The sequence below is a fragment of the Monodelphis domestica genome, chromosome 1 (genome assembly GCF_027887165.1).
Source record: "Monodelphis domestica isolate mMonDom1 chromosome 1, mMonDom1.pri, whole genome shotgun sequence".
NCBI classification, from domain to species: Eukaryota; Metazoa; Chordata; class Mammalia; order Didelphimorphia; family Didelphidae; genus Monodelphis; species Monodelphis domestica.
The window spans coordinates 74,661,664-74,685,429 of NC_077227.1; the positions used below are offsets into that span (position 1 = coordinate 74,661,664).

Below are 23,766 nucleotides of genomic sequence, written 5' to 3' on the forward strand. Positions count from 1 at the left end.
TTCACCTTAGTTTTTAACCAGGTTCTTTCCCCTTTAGGATCCCAAATTAATGTTGTAGAGTCAGTTACAATAGTATTTGGCAAAATAAGGAAAATTTTCTCCCTAGAAAAAAATTAGGATTAAATGATAATGAAAAGCATCACCTTTTTAAATGATATAATATATATTCTCTGCTCTATACTGTTTTTATCCTTAATAACAATAACAGTCCCTTAAAGCACGATACCTTTGTTATGAGATTTTTACATGAAAAAAACTTTATAAACTGGAAAAGTATAGAGTAATCAATTCCTGTTATTTGAATTATATTTTAAGTAAACTCAGTATAAAAATGTGTGTATTTTTCTTCTGAGTTGATATCAAATATATTTATTTAACTGGAAAGGAAAACTAGAAGCAAACAGAAGCTAATTAGATTCAAAATCCTCCTAATTGCTATTTTATAAAGCTCAAGAAAAAAGAAGTGAAAAACAAAAGAAGAAAAGGAAAATTAAATACATTGTTCTGTAAGACAGGAAGGAGGACTCACATCAATCATCTTTCAAAGTAGTGAAACATTAGAACCGAGCCAGAAAATCTGTTAAGAGGCATCATGAGTCAGGATGTTATTCAACATACTGGTTCATATTGTTTGTATAACCTATTTTAAAAATCAAATGTTATAAATCCATTAAGATGTTTTGTTATATGATAGCTTTGTAAAAAAAAAATTACTATTCCTCTAGTAAGCAGGCAAAATTAAGACAAGACAGACTAAGTTAAAGCTCAAAAAACTTAATAATGTGTATCATCACATGTGCATTTTTCCTATAGTTTTTAGTCTATTACTTATTGAGAGAAAAAGACTACAACCTTTGCAAGAAACATTTCCTCCACTTCCCTTTTGATCTTAGTTATAGACAATTCATTAAAGCATATGAAACTGTTTGTAAGGAACCCCAAGGCATGAGTGCCTTGATTAGCCTAGATTAACAACCTGTATCTACTCACCTTTGTGCAAATATCTGGCAGACAAAGGGCTAATTTCACCATATCAGGCAGGATGGACTGACACAAGTGCTGGGCCTCTGCCTCTTCAAGGACCTGCAAATCAGTAAGAGACTTTATCAGGTCAAGATGAACCAAGAATAAGGGTCCTATAATTATACAAAAATGTAAGGATGACTTTTTCCTTTTTGTGGAGATATAAAACACTAACACTGTTTTACTTTATCTTTACATGTTGAGCTCCTATAAGGGAAACTGAAAGAAAAAAGGATTTATATAAGATCTGATACTACAGAAATGCCAGACACTGTGCTAAGTGTTTTTCCAAATATCTCATTTGATCCTCACAACAACCCTGCAAAGCAGGTGCTATTATGATCCCTATTTTATAGTAGAGAAAAATGAGACAAAAAGAAATGAAACAGCATGGCCAGGGTCACATAAGTGAAGTCAGTCTTCATGACTTCAGGTCTAGTGCTTTGTGCCACCAGCTACTTCCCTGTGCCAATCTAGCACAGTACCTCAGGGGAAATACAAAATACAACATCCCTATCACTGACACTGGAAATCTTTCTTTGAGTCTCTCTCAGTCATCTGGATTCCAAGTTTTGACTATTCTAGCTTTATACATCCCTTGCCTATGTCCCTTCCACTCTCTTCTCAATACCCTAAAGTCTTGGATCAGTTCCCTTTCTTTGACTACCGAAATAAACTCTTGGAAAACATAGCTTTGATGATGCTCCATGGTGTGTTTGCTCCCAGAGGTCATCTGGCTTTGGCTTGAAAAGTTCAAGGAAAGAAAGCCCTGAAACCTCCTAAGAAAGCTCACAGTCATCTGAACAGTTCTGTTCTGATTTTTCTTAGTTTAAATCTGTCAGTTCCCAGTTGTTTGCAAACATGGTCCAGAGTAAGGGGCAAAAAAAGTCAATTATCTGATTATCAATGATAAAATAGAGTCTAGAACATGAGTACACAGGTTCTTAGCAAAAGTTTTCTGCTTCCTTTGTTCTCTACCAGGCTCAAGAGGAAATTCAGCAACATCAACTTTGTAAATTATCTGCAGTTACTCAGGATGGTTAGATTAGGTGGAGCGTCTGTGTGTGGACTGGGAAGTGAGGTACAATGAAAAGTAAATAAAATAATTGTAAAAAATAAATAGAACTTCAGCAGATCTCTAATTCAGGATTTGATTTTAAAATTATAAACTACTCCAGCAAATACAAAACAGGAAAATTTAAGATGCCTGAGAAGAAGGATGGGTTTTTAATTTTTTAAATTATATCATTGTTATCTATTTATTACATTTCACATGCTAGGCTCTTACTAAATGCTGGTGAACATTTGTGGTGAATTTTTGTGATCAGAATGGGCAGAATTAAAAATGGTCCTTGCTATATAAAAATGCCTATTTAAGAAGCATATGTTTTAAAAATTTGTCTTTATGCACTTAAAAATATGGGAAATAACTCTATATCAAATTTTCCTGATAAGCATTGGTGACCAAGATATATAAACAATTAACAGATATATGTGTATATATGTATATACATGTGTGCATATATAACTACATGTGTGTTTATAGACACATACATGTACACAGGCATGCATACGTACATGCGTACATACACACACATGCATGCATGCATGCGAAAGGGAGCACATAGGTGACATAGTAGATAGAGTGCTGGTCCAGAAGTCTGGAAAACCTGAGTTCAAATCCAGCCTCGGACACTGACAGGTTGTATGACCCTGGGCAAATTACTTAAACTTTTTTGCCTTCCTCATCTGTAAAACGATCTGAAGAATGTTATGGCAAAATCGCTCTAATATCTTTGCCAAGAAAATCCTAAATTTTGTCATAAAAAGTCATGTTACAGGAAGCAACTGGAGCTCAATGGTTAAGAGCACTGGGCCTGGAGTCAGGAATACCTGAGTTTAAGTCCAGCCTCAGACACTTTCAAGTTCTGTGACTGTGGACAAGTCACTTAACTTCTGAATGCCTGACAAAGGGATTCACTGAACCCAGTGGAGAAGGAAATGACAAACCATTTCAGTATCCTTGCCAAGAAAACACCAAGGATAATAACAGTCCAAAGGTCACAAAGAGTCAGTAATGACTGAATGCCTGAACAATAACAACAACATATAAATGACCAAAAGCTATTCCCCAAAGGTAAGTGGTCAAAGGATATGAAGAAAGATATGTCCACTGATCCTTTGGTAGTGGAACTGTGAATAAGTACAATCATTTGGAAAGCAACTTGGTGAATTTGACCTCAAGATCTGGCTGCAACACTTATATCCCAAGGAAGTCACTGACCAGAAAAAATGTCCCATGTATACTAAAATATTTACAGTGGTACTTTTTGGAATAATAAAGAATTAGGAAAAAATAAATACCTATTGAATATGGAGGTTAACAAACAGTGGCATATGAATGTAACGGAATGTTACTGTTGTAAGAAATAATGAATACATCAATGGAAAGATCTATAAAAACTGATGCAAAGTGAAGTAATGATTATAATACTATAAATGCAAAGACTCACAAAAATATCAGAAGTTAATGTTGCATCTGTAAAATGACTTGAAATGGCAAACTACTTCAGTATCTTTGCTGAGGAAATGCTTGAAGGGATCAGAAAGAGACTACATGATTTAAAAACAACTAAACAGTTCTCTTTGTATCTTATTCCTTCTTTCCTGGACCCATCACTTTTTGAGAGCAACTAAGTGATCCAATGAATACAGCAATGGGTTTGGAATCAGCAAAATTCATCTTTCTGAATTAAAATATGACTCCAGATGTCTTCTGTATGACCCTGGGCAAATCACTTAATCCTGTTTGCCTCAGTTCCTCATTTGTAAAATAAGCTGGAAAAGGAAATTACAAACCACTCCAGTATATTCAACAAGAAAACCCCAAATGGGAACACAAAGAGTTGGACACAACCCTTAGACTGAACAACAACTGAACTTTCAGAATTTTCCAAGTTTTGTTGAAGGTTCATGAAAGAAAATAATTTGTTAAGAACTAGAATAGGCAAGGGAAGCTAACAACTTCCTATGGCAATAAGAAATAAAAAAAGCAAAATCAAAAGAATGAAATAATAGAATATGAAACATCCCAAAAAACTGATCTGGAAAACAAATTAAGAAGAGGCAGTATAAGAATGGTCAGTCTCCTAGAAAGTTATGATCAAAAAAGGAATTCAGATACCATACTCTAAGAAATCATTAAGGAAAACTGCCCAGAAATTCTAGAACTAAATGGTAAAATAAAAAATAGAAATAATTCACCAGTCACAACCACAGAGACTCCAAGAAGAAAATGTACAGGAGCATCATTGCTAAGTTCCATAGCTCCCATGTTAAAGAGAAAATATTACAAGCCACAAAGAAAAACAACAACTTAAATACTGTAGAGTTATAGCCAGAATAACACAAGACTTAGTAGCTTCAACTTTAGAAGAGTAAAGGACATGGAACAGAATATTTTGAAGAGCCAAAGAATTGGGTTTACAACCAAGAATAACATACTCTGAAAAGCTGATCATAATTATACATAGGGTGAAAAAATGGACATTTAATGAACTAAAGGAGCTTCAACTATTCTTGATAAAAAAAAAAACAGAACTCAATAGAAAATTTGATCTATAAGAAACATAATAAGGTAAATATTAAAGACTAATTATAGCCAACCCAATAGGTCAAACTGTTTACTTCTCATATGGAAAAATGTCATCTATAAACCCTAAGAATAGCATCATTACCTGGATAGTTTGAAAGAGCATATATAGATAAAAGACTTGAAGTTGAGTTGAATATAATGGAATGAGCTAAAAATAATAAAATAAAGCAGGAAGAAGTAAAAAACTATTGACTTGCATTACAGAGAACAAGCATGGTTCAAAAGAAGTTCAGATAAGAGAGAATACTCTATCCCACAACTTTATAGAATTGAGAGATCTGCAAGTGTAACACATACAGACTTCTTTCAACATATTGATAAACTAATATACAAATATTTGTTTTAAGAGATAACTCTCTAGGAGGAAGAAGGAACCTGAAGAAAATTACGATGATGTAAAACAACAAAATATCAATAAAAACTTATTTCAATTTTTAAATATGAGAAATACATAAGTACTTTTATTAAACGTATTCACACATTTTCAGTCTCAAGACATTTCACCTTAAGTGTCTAACAAGCTGTCACTTTCTTTCCCTTTTCTCCTGTGGGTATATCTCCCTGTCTTTTCAAATTGACACATGAGTAGCTGTGGCCTTGCTTCACAGGCTGCCACACGCTATACAATATCACTTATTTAGTGACACATTACAGCACTGGACTTTTTCAGAGCTGTCAACACTTCAAGTATTTGTTAAATGTCACTTTTAAAAAGCAAATGATAATCACAAAGCACTTCTTTTTGGAAAAAGAACTAAGGATGGTCAATAAATACTCAACTATCTAAGATGGAATGAATTATCTCTAAAATGTCCATCAAATCTTCTGTTTTCTGATCTAATAGCATCTTCCTTCAATTCCTACATATGTAAAAATACATATGCATTTTTAAATCAGTGTGTGACTGTAAAAAACTAAAAGCAAAGTTCCCAAATTGCAGTGGATAAGGTACTTTAGGGGCTAAGATCCAATTAATGTTAGAAGAAAATGAACATTTGTTAGAAGACAGAGTACTTCAAAAAATGATCATCTAAAATACTGTCATTACAAACTAGCATTCTTCATGTAACAAAAAGAGAGGATAATTACCTGAATAACAAGTTCAATGGCATATGCAGGATGACAATATTACGAAGTTAAAATGAAACATGATAAAGCCTCAAGGAAATGTAGAAAAATGGGGATATTAATGTTTTTGGTGGAACTGTGAACTGATAGAACCATTCTGGGGAGTAATTTGGAATTATGCCCAGAGTTATAAAATTGTATAAATCCAACAGTAACACTGTAGGGTCTGTTTCCCAAGGAGATCAGGGAAAAAGGAAAAGTACCTATCTACTTAAAAAAAAATACACACACACACAGAAACACAGCACTCTCTTTGTGGTAGCAAAGAATTGGAAATCAAAGGGATGTCCATCATTTGGAGAATGGCTGAATAAGACATGGTATATGATTGTAATGGAATACAATTACATCATAAGAAACAAAAATATGGAGAGTATGTGCCCATCCGTTTGGCAGTCTCCTCTGTACCTGCTACTCCCATCCTTTGCCCGCCACAGCTGCCTATAAGCTCATGTGATCCACAACCAAGAGCACCTGGAACTTAGAGAACCACTTCAGCAGCTGATATGGTGTGGACCTGAACCCTGCTGGACACCAGGAGGCTCAGCTCAGCAAGCCAAATGCTACAAGATGCTGGCTATGAACTTGATATCTGCTTCATCTCGGTCCAGAAGAGAGCAATTCATGCCCTTTAGATATACTAAATGCCACTGACCAGATATGGTTATCTGTAGTGAGAACCTGGCGCCTCAATGAGCAACACTATGGGAGATCTGACAGAACTCAACAAAGCAGAGATGGCTACTAAGTACAGTGAGGCAGGTCAAGATCTGGGATGATTCTCTACAATATCCCACCACCTTCAATGGAGGCCAAATACCTCATAATATGTGAAGAGTGAATCCAACTTTGTTTATCAATCAGCAATGTTTAAATTAATCATGTTTAAATTAATCAATCAAAAAAAGTAAGCACCCCTACTTAACACTAAGTAAGAGAGTTCACAAGTCATTTGCTAAAGTGGGTGACAACTCCAGAGGCCACTGTCCTGCCCCTGGGCAGTGCTAAGCAAATTGAAAGACTGCAATTGGTTTTCATAAAGTGGAGGAAGGGACAGGAAAGGACTTGGAAAAAGGACTATAAAAAGTCCTGAACTTCCTGTCTGGGGATCTTCTCCTTTGGGACTTGGCTTTTGGATTTTTACCTTGGAACTTTGCCTTTTGGACTTCACCTTTTAGACTACTCCTTCAGTCTTCTCCTTTGACCTTCTCCTTTGGACTTATTCTTTGGATGAACTTCAGCTTTTGAACCTTCTCCTTGGGACTACTTCTTTGGAGGATGGCTTCAAAGACTCTGCATCGGTGAGCTGGACTTAAGGAGGAGACTCTATCCCTGAATCCTGCATTGACTTGCTGGGTGAGTAGCTGGCTTCTGGAGAGATTGGTTCTGGAGAGGCCTTCCTTTCCTGGAGGAGCCTGCATTAGTGGAATCCTTGCTGAAAACATCACCAGGTCCTTTGGCTAAAGGTTCCTGAGCCCTGCTGGGGTTGAGCTGGACACTGGAGCAACATTTAGGGCGATAGGGCGATTTCCCTACCCTCTTCTTACATTTCACCACTTTCACTCTTCCCGCCTCTTTGTAAATAAAGCTACTAAGTCATTTTGACCTAAGCTGTAATATTTTTAAATCAACAACCACAATAGTACTTTAGAATTTTCATATTAGCATAAAAACCTAAATTTTTCTATTTCTTACAAACATCAACAATGACTGGTGCTATACCTTACTGAAGATCAGTTGCCCTCCTAAGAGAGCCTGAAAGACACCATTGCCCAGGCTCTTCCCTTCTGGAATGAGGAAATCAACCCCTATATCATGGAAGGAAAACATGTTCTGATTGTAGCCCCTGGCAACAGTTTTTGAGGGATTGTCAAACATCTTGAGGGTATAATGGAGCTGAACCAGCCCACTGTCATTCCTATAGTGTATGAGTTGGACAAGAATCTGAAACAGATCAATCCCATGTAGTTCCTTGAGGATGAGGAGACTGTGTGCAAAGCCATGAAGGCCATAGTTGTCCAAGGCAAGGCCAAGAAGTGAAAGCACATGCCAACAAAAGCCAGTTCTTCCCTTTTCACTGTCCCTACCACATCTCTCTTTCCTTAGGGATCAACATATAGCTGCAGGTGGGAGACTAATGGTTCCTTTTCTCATTTCTTTACTATTTTAAAATCAATTTCTTTCTCTTCTGTGTACCCTCCCCTCAACCACATTACTCAAAATGCCGGCTGGGTGGTTTGGCACAATAAGGACCTGGTTGGGGCTTGGGGATGGGGACATGGTAAGGAGTGACCAATGTGGGAAGCTAAAAGAAGCAGTTGTTCCAGTTATTCCTATAAGTCACTACTGCCAGTAGGACAGTCCTCTCAGGGGCTGTTGCAGGAAACTGTCATTTAGCAAATAATTAAAACCCAAGCATGGATCAAATTTCCTCCCTAACCCAAGAAAAATTATCTGGGAGGTTGAGATTATGTGCTAATGTTTACTTGTTGCATTTACTTTCACAAGAGATCTTTCTAGACTGGTTGTTTTTAGTGATTTTTTAAATTAAACTGTCCCACATGGTAATCATCAGAGAACTCAAACTGGACCAGAGTGCAGATGAGTTCCCTGATTTCTATGGGGTGGATGAGTACATCCCACTGTGCATTTTGTAGCACCATTTCTGTTCTGTGGCAGAGTCCCCAAATCATGTCAAAATGTGTCTCCATATGCCATACAGACCTGCAATGAGGGCCCTCATCAATTTTAGCATAAGTACTACCCCTGTTCCCCCCCTTTTTTGTTGTTCATTATAAAAGAGTGATGTGCAATAAAAAAAATGGAAAAAACTACATGAAAACTAAATTAAAAGTGAACTGAGTAGAACCAAGAGAACGTTATATATAGCTACAGAATTAATATTTGAAGAATAACTTGTTAATGTCCACATCCAGAGAAAGAACTAATACACAAAAGGACACAATTTACACACACACACACACACACACACACACACACACACACACACACACACACACATATATATATATGTTTGTATGTGTATGTGTACATATACATATATATAATTATTTTTTGGTTGGGTGATGCCTTCGCAGAGAGGGGAAGGAGGCCATTGAAATACCTGGGAATCTTAATGTAACCAACAAACAAAATTAATGAATTTATTAAAAAATTCAAGCAAATAGACAAAAAAAAAAACCACTAAAAAGCTTGAGAATATACTATAAGCAGACAGTATAACTTTATTTTTTATTTTCAACTTATTCTTTCAATTCCAGGCCATCAAATGACTAAGCCACATCTGGAGGTCAAGGGAGAAGAGGCATGGAAGGAATGTTTTTTTCAGACCTTGTACAGTTTATGTTTCTTGATCATAATATATTGGGGACATTTTGCCTATTTGTCTACCTAAACCTACAGAAGTTTACTTAGGAAAAAAAAATCTCCAAAAAAACCCCAACTCTTTAGTCTTTCTGTTTCTTCCAAAAGAATCATGACTAATCTTTCATGAAGATGAGTGATATATATCAGTTAAACCATTTAATGTATAGAGGTAAGGATTCAACCTTCCCTTTGCAGATGGATATGACATGGAAAATGCCATGAAAATCCCTTTTTAAATGTCTAAATATTATTAATGATTTGCATCTCAAGTGAGAAAAGCTATACACTTCATTATTTCTTTTTTTCTAGAATATTTAATGAACCCTATTAACTGAAATAATTCTATAAATTATGTCTCTATTATTGAAATCGTATCATAAGTCAAATCCACTGTTAGCAAAACCAGAAAACTGGTATCATTTCAATTTTAAGAGATGAGGAAAGAATTTATTTTTTTTAATTTTATGTAAATTTGGATTTAAGTAAAAAAAATGGGAGCAGATAAGATAACCTAGCTTCAAGAATAGCTGAAAGTGAAAATTAGCTTCTAAAATATGGTTAATTACAAACTAACAAATACATTTGATGACATTAGTCACTTCTTTTTGGTACAATGGATAGAGCACTGGGTCTGGAGTCAAGAAGACTCAACTTCATGGGTTCGAACCTGGCCTAGACACTTACTAGCTACAAGAACCTGGGCAAGTCGCTTGACTGTTTGCCTTAGTTTCCTCATCTGTAAAATGAGTTGTAGAAAGAAATGGCAAACCGCCCCAGTACCTTTACCAAGAAAACCCCAAACAGGGTCACAAAGGCTTCAATATAACTAAGCAACTAAACCACCACCATAGCTCATGACACCAATTCTCAGTTTTTCTGGAGATGTGACATCTAATATCTTTACTTTGTTAATTGTAAAATGGCACTTTCACCCTCCTTTTCTCCAGTCCTCCCCTCCAAAAAAGGAACCAAATGAATTATTTTAAAAATTAAAGTGAATTAAATATATAGGTTCAGAAGATTTACAGCTAAAAGGGACCTTAGGTGTTAATTAGCATAGCCAGACCTTGAATGTAGACCCTCTGATGTCAAATTCTATGTTCTTCCCATTATGTTTATTTGTACTGATATCCCTACAACAAACCTTAATCTAACTGGAAAAATCCCAATTTTTTTTTTCTAAATCAGAGGAAGCTCATGTTTAAGTCAATTCAAAAATAACCATCCTTTTCACAATCTAAAAATATTCCTACCAGGAATTTTTGTCAAAAAATGTGACTACTGGCAAAAGAAACTTTAGAGGGAAGAAAAAAACTGTAGCATCATATGATACAGGGAAAAATACTTGGAAAAGTTGTCTATTTCTGGCATTTATCAGGTGAGGGCTAACACTTTGAAGAACAGAAGATAGCAGCTTATAAGAAAACAAATTAATTTTGTTTAAGTTTTTTGAAAATTCATGCAAGTTTTTGAAAAATCTAACCCAAAGATGATCTCTCAGGTACATCACCCATAAGAATTACAACTTCAGGGGGCAGCTGGGTAGCTCAGTGGATTGAGAGCCAAGCCTAGAGACGGGAGGTTCTAGGTTCAAAATCTAGCCTCAGACACTTCCCAGCTGTGTGACCCTGGGCAAGTCACTTGACCCCCATTGCCTAGCCCTTAACTTCTGCCTTGGAGCCAATATACAGTATTGACTTCAAGATGGAAGATAAGGGTTTAAAAAAAAAAAGAATTACAACTTCATTTGAAAATGTTGTTTTTATTGTTTAGTGAGTTTTCAACAAATAGCTAGGGGGAAATGATATTTTTGATACCTTTTAAGTAGTGATGTCAGGAATGAAGAACTGAGCGATTAATTATTCATGGATTTAAAAGAAGATTCTCTGGATTTTTTTTGTACTGTATCTCTCTAAAGAAGAAAGAAGGAAAAGAATGAAGATATAAGAAGATGAGGTAAATTCAGTATCTATGAAAGGGCAACAGTGGTGATAAACTGGGAAAATGTACTAATTATTTATACCAATTCTCTCTTTCATTTCTTTTTCCTCAAACAATTCTTGAGAACTTTCCCATGAATCTTCAAAGCATCAGAAGGATGAGAAAAAACTGAACAAAATGGCAATGGATTATAACAGATCAAAAGAGACACACACGGGCTTCTAAATACATGCCCTTGCCCTTCAGTGAATTAATAAATTCTTCATCTAATATAGTGGCATACAAATTAGGCGGGATGAAATAAAAGTAGTAAATTTATTGACTTAAACACTTTTTTTTTTCATTTATAATGTCCTCCTTTGGCTGCAACCACTGCTTTTACACAATTCAGCACTGATTCTGTTATCATTCCTTCCCCACTCTCAGCTGCTAACAGAGTGGCAAGGAGCAGGAGACCTATGATTTTAATGGTATAAAAAAACTCCAGATCAGACAATTCCCCTTTCCAATACAGATCTGTACCTGCTTGGCAACTCAGTTTTGAAGAGTTAAGGCAATAAAAGATTAAGTGCCCACATCACACAAAAAAACCTTAAAACTTAAAAAAGTTCAGTGTTAAAATATGGATGGAGAGAGAACCCTGGTGTGATGTGTTCAAAGGTGGTTTGAGGGAAACTGCCTCCCCTCTGGGCAGAGTACTTGATAGTTGCCCTCTCTCCCAGGTAATTCTCTAATGGAGGGATGGAAATATTAAAAGGGTTGAAAGGGAGTTCCCCTAGTAGATGTTATTTAGCCGTAGTCAAGACAGGTTAGTTGACCTGTAGGGAAATATCTCTTCTGTCAGAGAGACAATGGCTATGCTCTGACAGTGTTGGTTATGATGGCTGGGAAAAGGCAAGTGGGAGTCTGGCCAAGGCGGAGACACTGAAGGAAAATGGGTTTGACTATTTGTCAGGACTTTGCTTATGCTGGACTTTCCCCTATGTTGCTCCCCAACCCCCACCCCCACCCCCACCCCCCCACCCCCGGTCAACTCCATCTAGCATGAAAAGCAATGACGGCCACCCCAAGATTTTGACGAACACTTGAGGTTACGGAGTTTCTTACCCCTCACCCTACAAGTCCTTTTCCCTCACAAAAAGACTACAAATTATTTCAAGAAGAGTGGTTTAATGAACAGGATCAAGGAAGAGTTAGGAGAGTGGGAACAGGAAATCTTTGTCTAAACACAAAGGATAGTATGGAGTCCCTTTGACTTTAGTCCAAGCCAAAGGGCCCCAGTCAGAAAACATCCTTGATTCCTTTCTAGCTTCTAGCGGCTAACCTAATCTAAATGACAGGTTGTAATGTCCTTCTATAGTTGACACAGAGAGAGTAAATTGTCTTCAGGCTGGCTCAGTGTGCTTTCCAGGCAAACTCCTCAAGCCACTGTTAAATGTTTAGACAGCCCTCTTTAGCTGTTGTCCAGGAGAACAGATACAATCTTGGGTATCTGAAGTAGAAAGAAAGGATCAGAAACCCTCAAGTATTCGTATTCAGGTATTCGAATCCTGAAAGGAGGTAATAAGCTCTGCCCTGGTTCCATGTCCAGGGATCAACCCCTCCTCTTCTGGAGACCCAGAAGTCTCCACTGTTTTTTCTAACTGCCTTTCCTGTCATTCAAGCCTCTCTCCATAACATTCCAAAAGCCCCTTCTGTGCAAGATTTCTCTTACAATTTCATCCCCTTTCATAAGGTCACTATCGTGAACATGGTGTTAAGCTATTCTATATCTAACTACTCCATGAATCTTTGGGTAAATGTAGGAAAATTTTCTCCAAATGATCATACTGGATTGTCGCTCCTATTTTACATAAAAAGTCTCTACCAAGGAGATTGGAAGGGCATTCTGGGATTAATAGAAATGTGTGCTCTGTTGTTAAAGGTCCTAAAGTTACCATTTTTTATTTTAATTTTGGTACTCTTTATGTTTTCCCTGTTGCACCCATGAATTGCACTGATTACATTGTTTTACTGTCCTCAGGAGATGTTTTTAGCACTGATCGCATTGCACCAGTGTCAATCAATGCTGGGTAAATTTCATTCCCCACTTTGATCATGACTTGAGGCTCAGTATTTTCATTTTATTGGAAAACTTGGATCATAGGTACTTGCATTTCTATTTTCTCCATATCCCAGTCTTGTTCATCAGCTACTTCTTTATCCTGTTGTTTTAAACATTCATTTTGCAATCCATCTGCACTTTGCAATGGAATAGCACTAGCATGGAGACTTGGGCATATTGGAATGTCTGTTTTTTACATTGCAGGTGTTACTAGATTGAACTTTGACATTAGGGTTCAACGTTGATTTTGTTAGTATGTCATTGATATTCCCTTTTGTGATATAAGCTCCATTGGCTTTGTCTCCAGGAGGTCTGCTTCTTTGAATGATTGGAGATATTGATTTTTCCTGCCCATTGGTCAATTCTATTGTTTGCTTATTTGTTTCTCTTAATTCAATTGCAGTTTGTTTAGAATTGCAAGAACACCCTCCCTGCTTTTGCTATTTCTTTTTCCTTTTGTCCTGTTCTTTCAGTTTCTAAAGTACAATTTTTCCTTTTTCTTATCTTATTTTTGCTTTGGTTTTTTGTTGTTTTTTTTTTCCTGAAAAATGTTGCAATTCACTGTTGCTAGGATTCCTTTGTACTCTTTGCTTTCTAAATCATTGTTTACTAGCAAGTTTAGTGTTTGTGTTCTAGAGCTTATAACAATCTCTCCATTCCCTTCCTCTTTCTTTGTATCTTTTCCCCGCTGTTCCAAAAATCTTACACCTGATTTCCTCTATATCCTGCTGTAATTGAATTTCCTCCTCCTGCTGCTCTTTAGTTTTGTGTTTTCTTTTTGCACCCACTAATTCTATTTTTATGCATTTTTCCTCCACATCATTTTCCCCATTTCCATTCCCATCACTACTTATTCTGCTAGATCTAAGATATGGCTTTATTTCTGAGAACTTCTTGCTGACCCTGAGACTACAGATGAAAATTTTGGCTTGGCTCCCTGTTGGATGTACCTCTGCAGAGTATTTAGATCAGGGGCTTGCATGGAACTTTTGCAAGTGTGACTGCAACACTGTGAATGAGGTTGTTTTTTGTTGTTGTATGTTATGTTGTTGTTGTTCCATGATCTTTTCTTGTTATTTTTCAAGTCTAATTGTGCTTTTTGGATTGCAGTTGCAAACTATATGCCCTATTTTTCCACATAAGAAACATTTTGGTACATTGCTTCTTTGCTTATTTTGTTGGAAATCTCTCCTAGGTTTGTATGCTTGTAAAGTAGCTAAGTTTTTAAATTTCCTCAATTTCTTTTTGTTTGATTGTGCTATTTGCTTGTTTCAGCTGTTCTTTAAGCTTTTATTATTTCATCTTTTTCATCTGCATGTTCTTTGTGACGTGTGTGTGTGTGTGTGTGTATGTATGTTGCTGTGTGCCTTAAATCTTCTAGACCAAATGTTTCCTAGTCTGGGCAATACAACTGAAAGTAATTTTTTATAGGTTTGAATCCCATCTTCCTAATTCTGAGGCTATTTCCCTATCCATTGTATCAAAGTGCCCTATATCATTTCTTAGACACATTTAACAATGCAAAGTAGTTATCATAATAATGAGATCTAGAGACAGCTAGGTGTTTCAGTGAATAGAAAACTAGGCCTGGAGTTGTGAGGTCCTGGATTTGAATGTGGCCTCAGACCCTCCCTAGCTGTGTGACCCAGGGCAAAATCACTTAGTCCCAATTGCCAAGAAACTTAGTCTCAATTGCTCCATCTAGCTCTTACCACTGTCCTGCCTCAGAATCAATAAGACATTAGGTAAGGGTTCAAAAAAAAAAAGAGGTCTGAAGAATCCAGAAACTGCCTCGGGCAGCTAATAACCTTTTTGCCAACTAGAGAGATATGGCAGCCAATGGCAGCACTTGCTTAAAAGTACAAGCTAATTTGTAAAATATGGCAAAAAAAAAGACTGAAAACTAAGAGAATATTTTTTCACATAGCAAAAACAATTGAAAGGAAAGCAAACCTTTAGAAAATCTGACACAAAGGCCAAGCTAACCTAGAACACACAGAATCACAGATCTAGAGATGAAGAAACCTCAGAACTAACAGAGTCCAATTCCTTCATTTTACAAATAAAAAGACTGAGGCTCAGGAAGGTTACTTGCTAAAAGTCACATAGGTAATAAGCATCAAATACCGACTTTAAGCTAAAGTCCTCTAATCCCAGAGGCAATACTCTTGAAATGAAATAATATATCAGTATTTTTATAATGACTTATTTTAGGCTATGATGGAACTAGAGCTATCACATTTGAATTCTATCACCTGATGTACTATATGAGAAAATACCAATGTCACTTAAGAAGATTAAATCAGGAAGAAGAGCTAGACCTCACCAAAAACATACTGAAGTTACACAATTTTAAAGGTACTCAAAGTTCTATGTTCAAGATATTTCAAAAGGAAATGTTCTACAGATAAATAAATGACGGATATCAGCAAAATACTATGGCTGCCTTTGTACTTTTGTGACTATACTCAGATAGTATTCTATTCACATGCCCAGGGTATGCTCAATGGAAACATACAGAGAAATAGGATAAAAGATCCATTTTACAATGCATTCAGATGCCTATTGCTATAGTTTTATATTGACTAGTTTTATATTTAATACTTTTGAGATAAGCATTCATTCCTTTAGGGCACCAGGGTACTATTTAGTAAATATCAAAATTTTTTTTTCATGTATAACTGTGATAAGCACCAGAACCAACTGTCCTGATATACTGGCTCCAATTGCCTATGTTCTAACAAAGGACATTGCCTAGATACACATATATAAGGGGCACTGGGATATAGACATGCAGACATTTAAGTATCATGCTGTTGATACTTAAAAAAAACCTTCCCAAAATAATCATGTTCTCTAAAAAAGCTATTTCCTGATGAGACAGAAAAGATAAACCGGACTTCTTGAAGTTCCCAGTCTATATCCAGTGGGTGGCAGCTCACAAATTTAGTAGCAGTTGAGTGATCATGATTAGATATTAAAGAATATTTGGTTAAAATCAGAACATCTAAAAGGAAGTGGGATAAAATCAAAATAATTCTGAAACAACTGAAATATAACAAATTGCGGGGCAAATAACCTAGCCAACTAGCCAACATGGATTCAAGCTATATGGCCATAACTATTTTTTAAACCCTAATTTTCGTCTTAGACTCCATACTGTGTATTGGTTCCAAGGCAGAAGAGTGGTAAAGGCTAGGCAATAGGGGTTCAGTGACTTGCCTAGGGTCACACTGCTAGGAAGTATCTGAGGCCAATTTGAACCTCCCATCTCTAGGCCTAGCTCTCAATCCACTGAGCCACCCAGTTCCCCCACCCCCCAAAATTTATTTTAATATCTATAAATTTTTTTGAAAAATAGGTAGGCTTATAAAATAAATTGTAAGCTGAGTAGTTACTTTCCATGTAAGTTTGAATTTTATGGTTATGAATTTTTTTTGTTTTTTTTTAATGAATCAGAGGCAGTTGGGTGGCTCAATAACTAGAGATCCAGGCCTAAAGTTGGGAGGTCCTAGGTTTAAATTTGGCTTCACATACTTCCTAGCTGTGTGATTGTGGACAAGTCACTTAACTCCAATTGCCTAGCCCTTTCTGCATTTCTGCCTTGGAACTAATACTTAGTATTGATTCTAAGATTGAAGGTAAGAGTTTAAAAAATCAGCCAATCAACTAGAGTTGGTCTAAAAAAATCACTACATTATTTTAATTAAAACTCATCAAACTTCATTTCATCCTGATTTAAAAGAATTTCTGTATACATGCCAAATCTTTTATTCTTTAATAATAAATACAATATTCTTGCTCCAGACTAGGAAATGCTACATTTGTGCCATTTTACTCCATTCTCAAAAGATAATTTATTTCTTGAAATTATTCATCTGAATTAGTATATTTTGGGTAATAATCCTACACTGGTACTAATTACTGAAGTGATATAATGCTGGCATTCTTAACTTTATTTTATATCATAGTCTTCTTTGGCAGTCTTTTGAAGCCTAAGGAAGCTTACTCAGAATGCTTTAACTGCATTTTCTATATCTATATATATATCTATATAGATATGTATGTATCTATATGTGCATACACATGTTATACACACACACACATAATTACAAAGAAATGAAGACATGTTTTTCCCACCCAAGTTCCTGGACCCTCAGAAATCTATTCCTGAACCCTAGGTCAAGAACTGATGATTTAATGGGTCTTTTCCATTTGTGAGTTATGTGTTATTTTATAAAATATATGATCCTATCCATCAATCACTCTTATAATCACCACCAAAGCAAAATGTTATTACACACAAATCAAAAGATTTTTTCCATCCCTTAAAGACACACTATCATTCATCTTGACTGTTGCAGACAGGCAAAATACTACATGAGAAGATTACAGAGTAAATGCTAACCATAATACAACTTTCTCATACTTAGAACAACATAGATTTGACCTATTTTGACAGAAACCACACTTATCTTTTACTAGTTTATATCTATTAAAGTGGCATTTTAATTCCTCTTTATCTATATGAATGCAACTTATAAATCTATTCAAAGAGATTATATGGCATGTCTTGGAGATATCGAGATCACAATAAAGTCAATATCTCAATAAAGTAAATCTTACAATTTTTTTTGTTTACCAGTGTATATAAAAGTTATGTAACGCCATACTGTAGTCTATTAAGTGTGTAAAAATAGTATGTCTAAAAAAACATACTCTAATTTAAAGTATTTTACTGCTAAAAAATGCTACCCATCTGATGAGCCTTCAGTGAGACATACTCTTTGTGCTAGTGGAGGATCTTGCCTCAATGTTAATGTCTGCTGACTGATCAAGGTGGTGATCAAGGTTGAGGGGTGACTGTGGAAATTTCTTAACAGAAAACAACAATAAAGTCTGCCACATAGACTTTTCCTTTCACTTGAATACTTAAAAGCCATTGCAGGGTTATTAATGGACCAAATTTTAATACTGCTTGTCTCAGATATTAGGGAGGCCTGAAGAAAGGGAGAGCAGCAGGGGAACTGCCAATTGGTGAAGTAGTCTGAGCACACACATCTATCTATTAAGTTTGCCATCTTATATAGGTACATTTTGTGGCACCTCAAAATAATTACAATAGTAACATCAAAGATCCCTATTCAAAAATCACCACAGCAGATGTAATAATGAAAAAGATTTAAATATTGTGAGAATTACCAAAATGTAACATAGAGACACAATGTGAACACAGGCTGTTGGAAAAATGATGCGGAAAGACTTGCTTGACACAGGGTGCCACAAAATTCTATCTGCAAAAAAAATGCTGTACCTGTGAAGCACAATAAAGCCTGGCACCAAAAAAAAAAATGAAGTATGCCTGTACTTTAGGCAATACCCATACCAGGTACAGATTTCAGCATGTACAAAGAATATCTGTCAACTAATTTATATATCTCACCATGTAGATAATACCATAAATTACATATTAAATTTAAGTCACTCTCTTAAAGAAAGAAAGCTGTCATGCTAATGTGAATGTATGTGTAAGCACAGGAAAGTCACTGGACATCTATGGAACCGTAGTCAGCTATAAAATGAAATGGTCAGTCTATATCAGGGTTTCTTAATCTTTTGTGTATCACAGACTCTAACACAATCTAGTAAAGCCTAGTGACCACTACAGATTGTTAATCACATTCAAAATCAAAAGAAATGCTGCATTTCAGTTGGAGGTTAGTGAAAATAAAGATTCTTCCTCATACAAATTTGCAGACTCTGAAATCTATCTGTAGACAGACTGGAGCCAGTGATTTCTAAAGTTCCTTCAAGCTCAAAAATTCTATACTGGGATTAAGGACAAACTTGAAAATCATTTTACCAGATGGCTTGAGGGCACCCCCTTGTGACAAATTCTTGAAAAAAAAGATGCAAACAAATTCTAATACTATATTACTAATACTGTAACACTAATACTATTACTATTACTACTAATACTATTAAGTATTACTTAATGAAAGTAATCAGTCAAGAACTCTGGAGTTAGAAGGTACCCTTGATTACCACATCCAACACTCCTATATCCACTATACATAAAGAAACTAAAGCCCAAAGTAATTTAATGGCATACCACATAGTTATAAGGCTAGTAAAAGGCAAAGCCAAGACTCAAAATGAGGTCTCCTAGCTCTCAGGCTAACATTACACCATACCGCCTCTTTAAAGATAGACAGCTGACAGACACATACACACTTTCACATTTCAAACTACATTCAAATAAAAAATCCAGCAAAACAAGAAAATATAAATAATCTCTTATAATTAAATGTAACAGGACTATCTTTAGCTTATACTGAAAGACATGACTGCCTTTTATAAACTACAATCAAGTCTAAAATAAAAGCCAAGATGATTGGAAAATGTTCAGAAAGACCCCACTGAAATTTTGGGGGGTTTATAACATATATGGAGCTACAGAAGACTGGGAATCCCTGTAACATAAGATTCCACAATGTTCCACCAATGATAACAGATGCATACCACAGACTTCTAACAAATCTCTCTGGGTGTGATATTGGGCCCTAGAATATAGGGTAAATAGCTGGAGTTCAGGGATTTAGTAAAATGAAATAGGAAAAGAGATCCAAGCCTCTATATCATATCTAACTATAATCATACAATAAACAGTCTATTCTTCACTTCGGAACTACAAGTGGTTTGAAAATTCTCATCACCTGATACTGTCAAAAATGCTTCTTAGTGCAGAAAAATACTTTATTTATAACACCAACAAAAATAACATATATTATACTTACATAACACATCAAGATTTACAAATATTATTGCTTTTGATCTTTATAATCACCATGACAGGTAGATGCTGTTATTATTACCATTTTACACATAACAAAACTGAGGTAGACAGAAATTAAATAACTTATCCAGGGCCACACAGCTACTAGTATCTAAGGTTAGATTTGAACTCAAGTCTTCCTAACTCTAAGCCAAGTGTTTAATCCACTGTACCACTTAGTGATCTCCAACAATCCTCTGAGGTTATTACCTGTTTTAATGGTAAGGAAACAATTGTGAAATATTTTTTTTGATAGATAAATAAACTGATGCTCAGAGAGATTATGGGACTTGCCTATTTCTGTTCTCCTAGTAAGTTCCAGATGTGGGATCTGTGAAGACTGGATTTGGCTCTCTCCTGATTGTAACAATGAAGGTACTTAGCTCTTCCTTTATTGTGAAGATTAAATTGTAATCCCCTATTTTTAGATTTTAATCCCCAAAAGTATTAACCCAGTATTTAAAGTAAATCTATCCAGTTTAACCACAAAAAGGTGTGAACTAACTACAAAAAGGTGTGAACTAACCACAAAAAGTGTGAACACCCATTTCATACACTGAGTAGGAGGTCTGTGACCCACCTGTGAAAGAATGGGCGGTCCTGGAGAGGAGTTTCTGCTGTGATTGGTAGATATAAAAAATTTAGGGGAGATGACACAAGAGAAAAAGATCTTTAAATAGAAGAAACAGAGGCACACAAGAGGGTGTATCCACAGATCAAGATTCAGTAACGTGGAGTTGGACTGGATCAGTCACTTGGGCTTGGAGTGAAGAAGAGTCACTCGGGGGAGAGACTGGAAGAGACACTTGAGGAGAGACTGGAAGACAAACACTCAAACTTGGAGTCAAGGCACTTGGCAGTGGAACTGGACCCCTCGAGGAGCTCCTGCAAGAAACCTCAAATAGTGGTGAGTGAAAGGCTGACTTAGTTTCCTTGTCTTTCTGGAAGTGTGAACCTCTGAGAAAGGCCCATTGTCTTGAGACTCCTTTCCCCTGGCTGGGGCTTAGAATTTCTAACTGGCTCTGAGGAAGCCATAGCTTTCTCTTTCTCTTTCTGCCCTTTTCTCTCTTCCTAAATATCTTCCCTCTATTGTAAAATAAACTACAATAAATTCCATTTTACTTTAGTAATTCATTTTGGGATTTAGAAATTAAATCCCGGGCAACCACCAATTAAATATACAGTCCAGCCATATAAAATTTAAGATCTGAATACAGATCTTCCTGACTCTATGCTCAGCACTCTACTCAGTACCCGTATTAACTCTCAAGAAAACTAATGAGGAATAAAAACTGGATAGGTCTGTTATCATCTTGAAACAGAGAAATTCATGAGACAAAGTCACATCACCAGTGTTACTGCTGTATCTCTAGATCCTGAGAAATTAATTGATAAAAGAAAAGTCAGGTTTTTATTGTAAGTATCTAAGTGGCAAGTACTTTGACTTTAATTTTTTAGTATGATAGACACAAAGACTAATTAAGCTGCATTAGGCAACCAGACTTGAAGTTACTAATCCCATTTCTTGTTTTAAAGAAATCTTGGTATTTTTGTTAATTTTAAATGTTTCAAACACAATATTAAAAAGACACTCTTCTCTGCTTTATCTTTCAAGTTCTAAATAGTAATAGTGACCTATTCCAGATTGTTGTGAGAATCAAATTAAATATTTATAAAGCATTTGACATGGTGCCTGGCACACAAAAGGCAATCAATAAATGCCTATGTTCTTCCTTCCTTATGAAATTCTAAAGAGATCATGCAAATCATTCATTTCTAAAGTTTTACACATATGCTGGCTAAGATTATTATTTTCTTGGACTGCACTTGTGCCCAAACATAGAGAAAAGAGAGAGTCATGGTGGTGAAAACTGGCCTGGAAGACAGGAAGGCTTGGGCAAACCACTTAAGTTCTCTGAGCTCTCAGCAACTTTCTAAGGCTCTAACAGTCTAAAAAGGGGCCAAACTGCTTTAGTTGAGAGAATCAATAAAATCATATATTCATTCTCTATCCATGTATAAACACACACACAGACACACACGCTGCAAAGATAGATCAAATATCTGGAAAAATTCAAATGAAAAACCAAAAAGAAAAATGAAGCAGTTTTAACCTAATGTATTTGATTCACCTTGATAACATTTCAAAATTTGTTTTTATAAAATTTTACAAAAATTATACAAAAGTATTTATTTGTTTTCAATCAGTCAGCATGAAAATAATGAAGGAAATGGGAATAAGAAAACCTAGGCTTGAATTGTCTCATACAAGAAATTTAACCTCTAAGAGCCCAATTTCCCTATCTATAAAATAATACGACTACCTGTCTTAAAGAGTTGTTGGGATGAAAACAATCTGCAAACCTTAAACTGATATATAAATGTGAGTTGTTAATATTCTTGAGTGAACTGTGTACCAAGAAGAAATATAAAATCATTCACAGTAAGGTTGTGCTTTAAAACATGGTACCATATAAAAAACTGCATATCAATGACTAAAAAATCAGATGAAATGCTAAAAGAAGCTTTATCATTAGAGGGATTGCAAAGTAGACTTACTAACATTCATTTTCATAGGATTTTTAGATAATAAAATAAATACTGCATAAAGCAGAAGGATAGCTATCATCTGCTTTTTTATCCAAATGAGCAAATGAAGATTGATAAATGAAACCCCTATGTGCCAGCATCAATTTTACTAGAATTCAGGGAATACCACTTTAAAAATACTTGTTTATATTCATGAACAAGTTCATCATTACTAATGATTTTAAACAAAATCATTGGAGAGGAAGATTAAAGAAGCAAGATAGAAAGCTTTCAGATGACCTTTCCCAGGTCATTGAGTAATAAGCAATCATATGACAAAATAGTTAATGTTTCAGGATATAAACTCATTGTTTCAATAACACAAAGATAAATGACTAGAGAATTGTTAAGTACAGTACATGCTCTTTCATGTTTCCACACATGGACATATGCTTAGTAAATAGTTTCCAATAAGAAACAGAAGGGTAAATAATGCATCACTGTCATATGTTTATTCTAGTTCTTGGCTTTATAGTTTTAGAATATTCAAGCTGGAAAGGGCCTAAATCTCTTCATTAAATCCTATTGGAGACAGTCTAGCACTATGAACCCAAAAGTCTTAGGAATAGCAATGCTTCTAGCCCAGTACCCTCACTCCTCCTGGGTAGCAATTTCTTTAACAAGATAGCCTAGCAATTGCTCCTGTAGGTGCTACAGTAACACCTACTGAAGACCCAGAAAAGAAAGTTCTTGCCACCAAAGTCCTTGGCATTATCATATAGTTGAACATCATCAAAGACTGTTATAAATTTTTATCAATGGAAATGGCATTTAGAAAGAAGAATTTCCACCTGCCTTGCCTCTCTACCTAAAATCCCATGGGTCAGTTCCATCTGACTTCCAGTCTTAATACATGAGTTCTTTGAGAGCAGGGATTAGTCTTACTTTTCAAATTGTATCTCTAGTGCTTAGTATACTGGTTTGTATGTAGAAAGCACATAATAAAAGCTTCATTTATGTACTCATTCAATCACTCATTATTATCAAAATGAGGAAATTGAAGCTAACAACGGTAGTCACATGTCCAAGAACAGCATAAAAAGATCAAGTAAAACCCTGGGCTCCCAAATCTAAGCAATCTTTCCTCTACAACACACTAGATCT

The 23,766-nt window shown here is 35.7% G+C and overlaps 1 protein-coding gene across 1 annotated transcript in view; it reads right to left on the reverse strand.

The window, feature by feature from the left end:
• The window catches only part of PARG (poly(ADP-ribose) glycohydrolase), a 162,767-nt gene that overhangs the window by 77,843 nt on the left and 61,158 nt on the right, over positions 1-23,766 (reverse strand). The window contains exon 8 of the mRNA XM_001372494.4: positions 991-1,083. Within this exon, the coding sequence (XP_001372531.1) occupies positions 991-1,083 (93 nt within the window). The remainder of the gene's footprint in view (positions 1-990; positions 1,084-23,766) is intronic.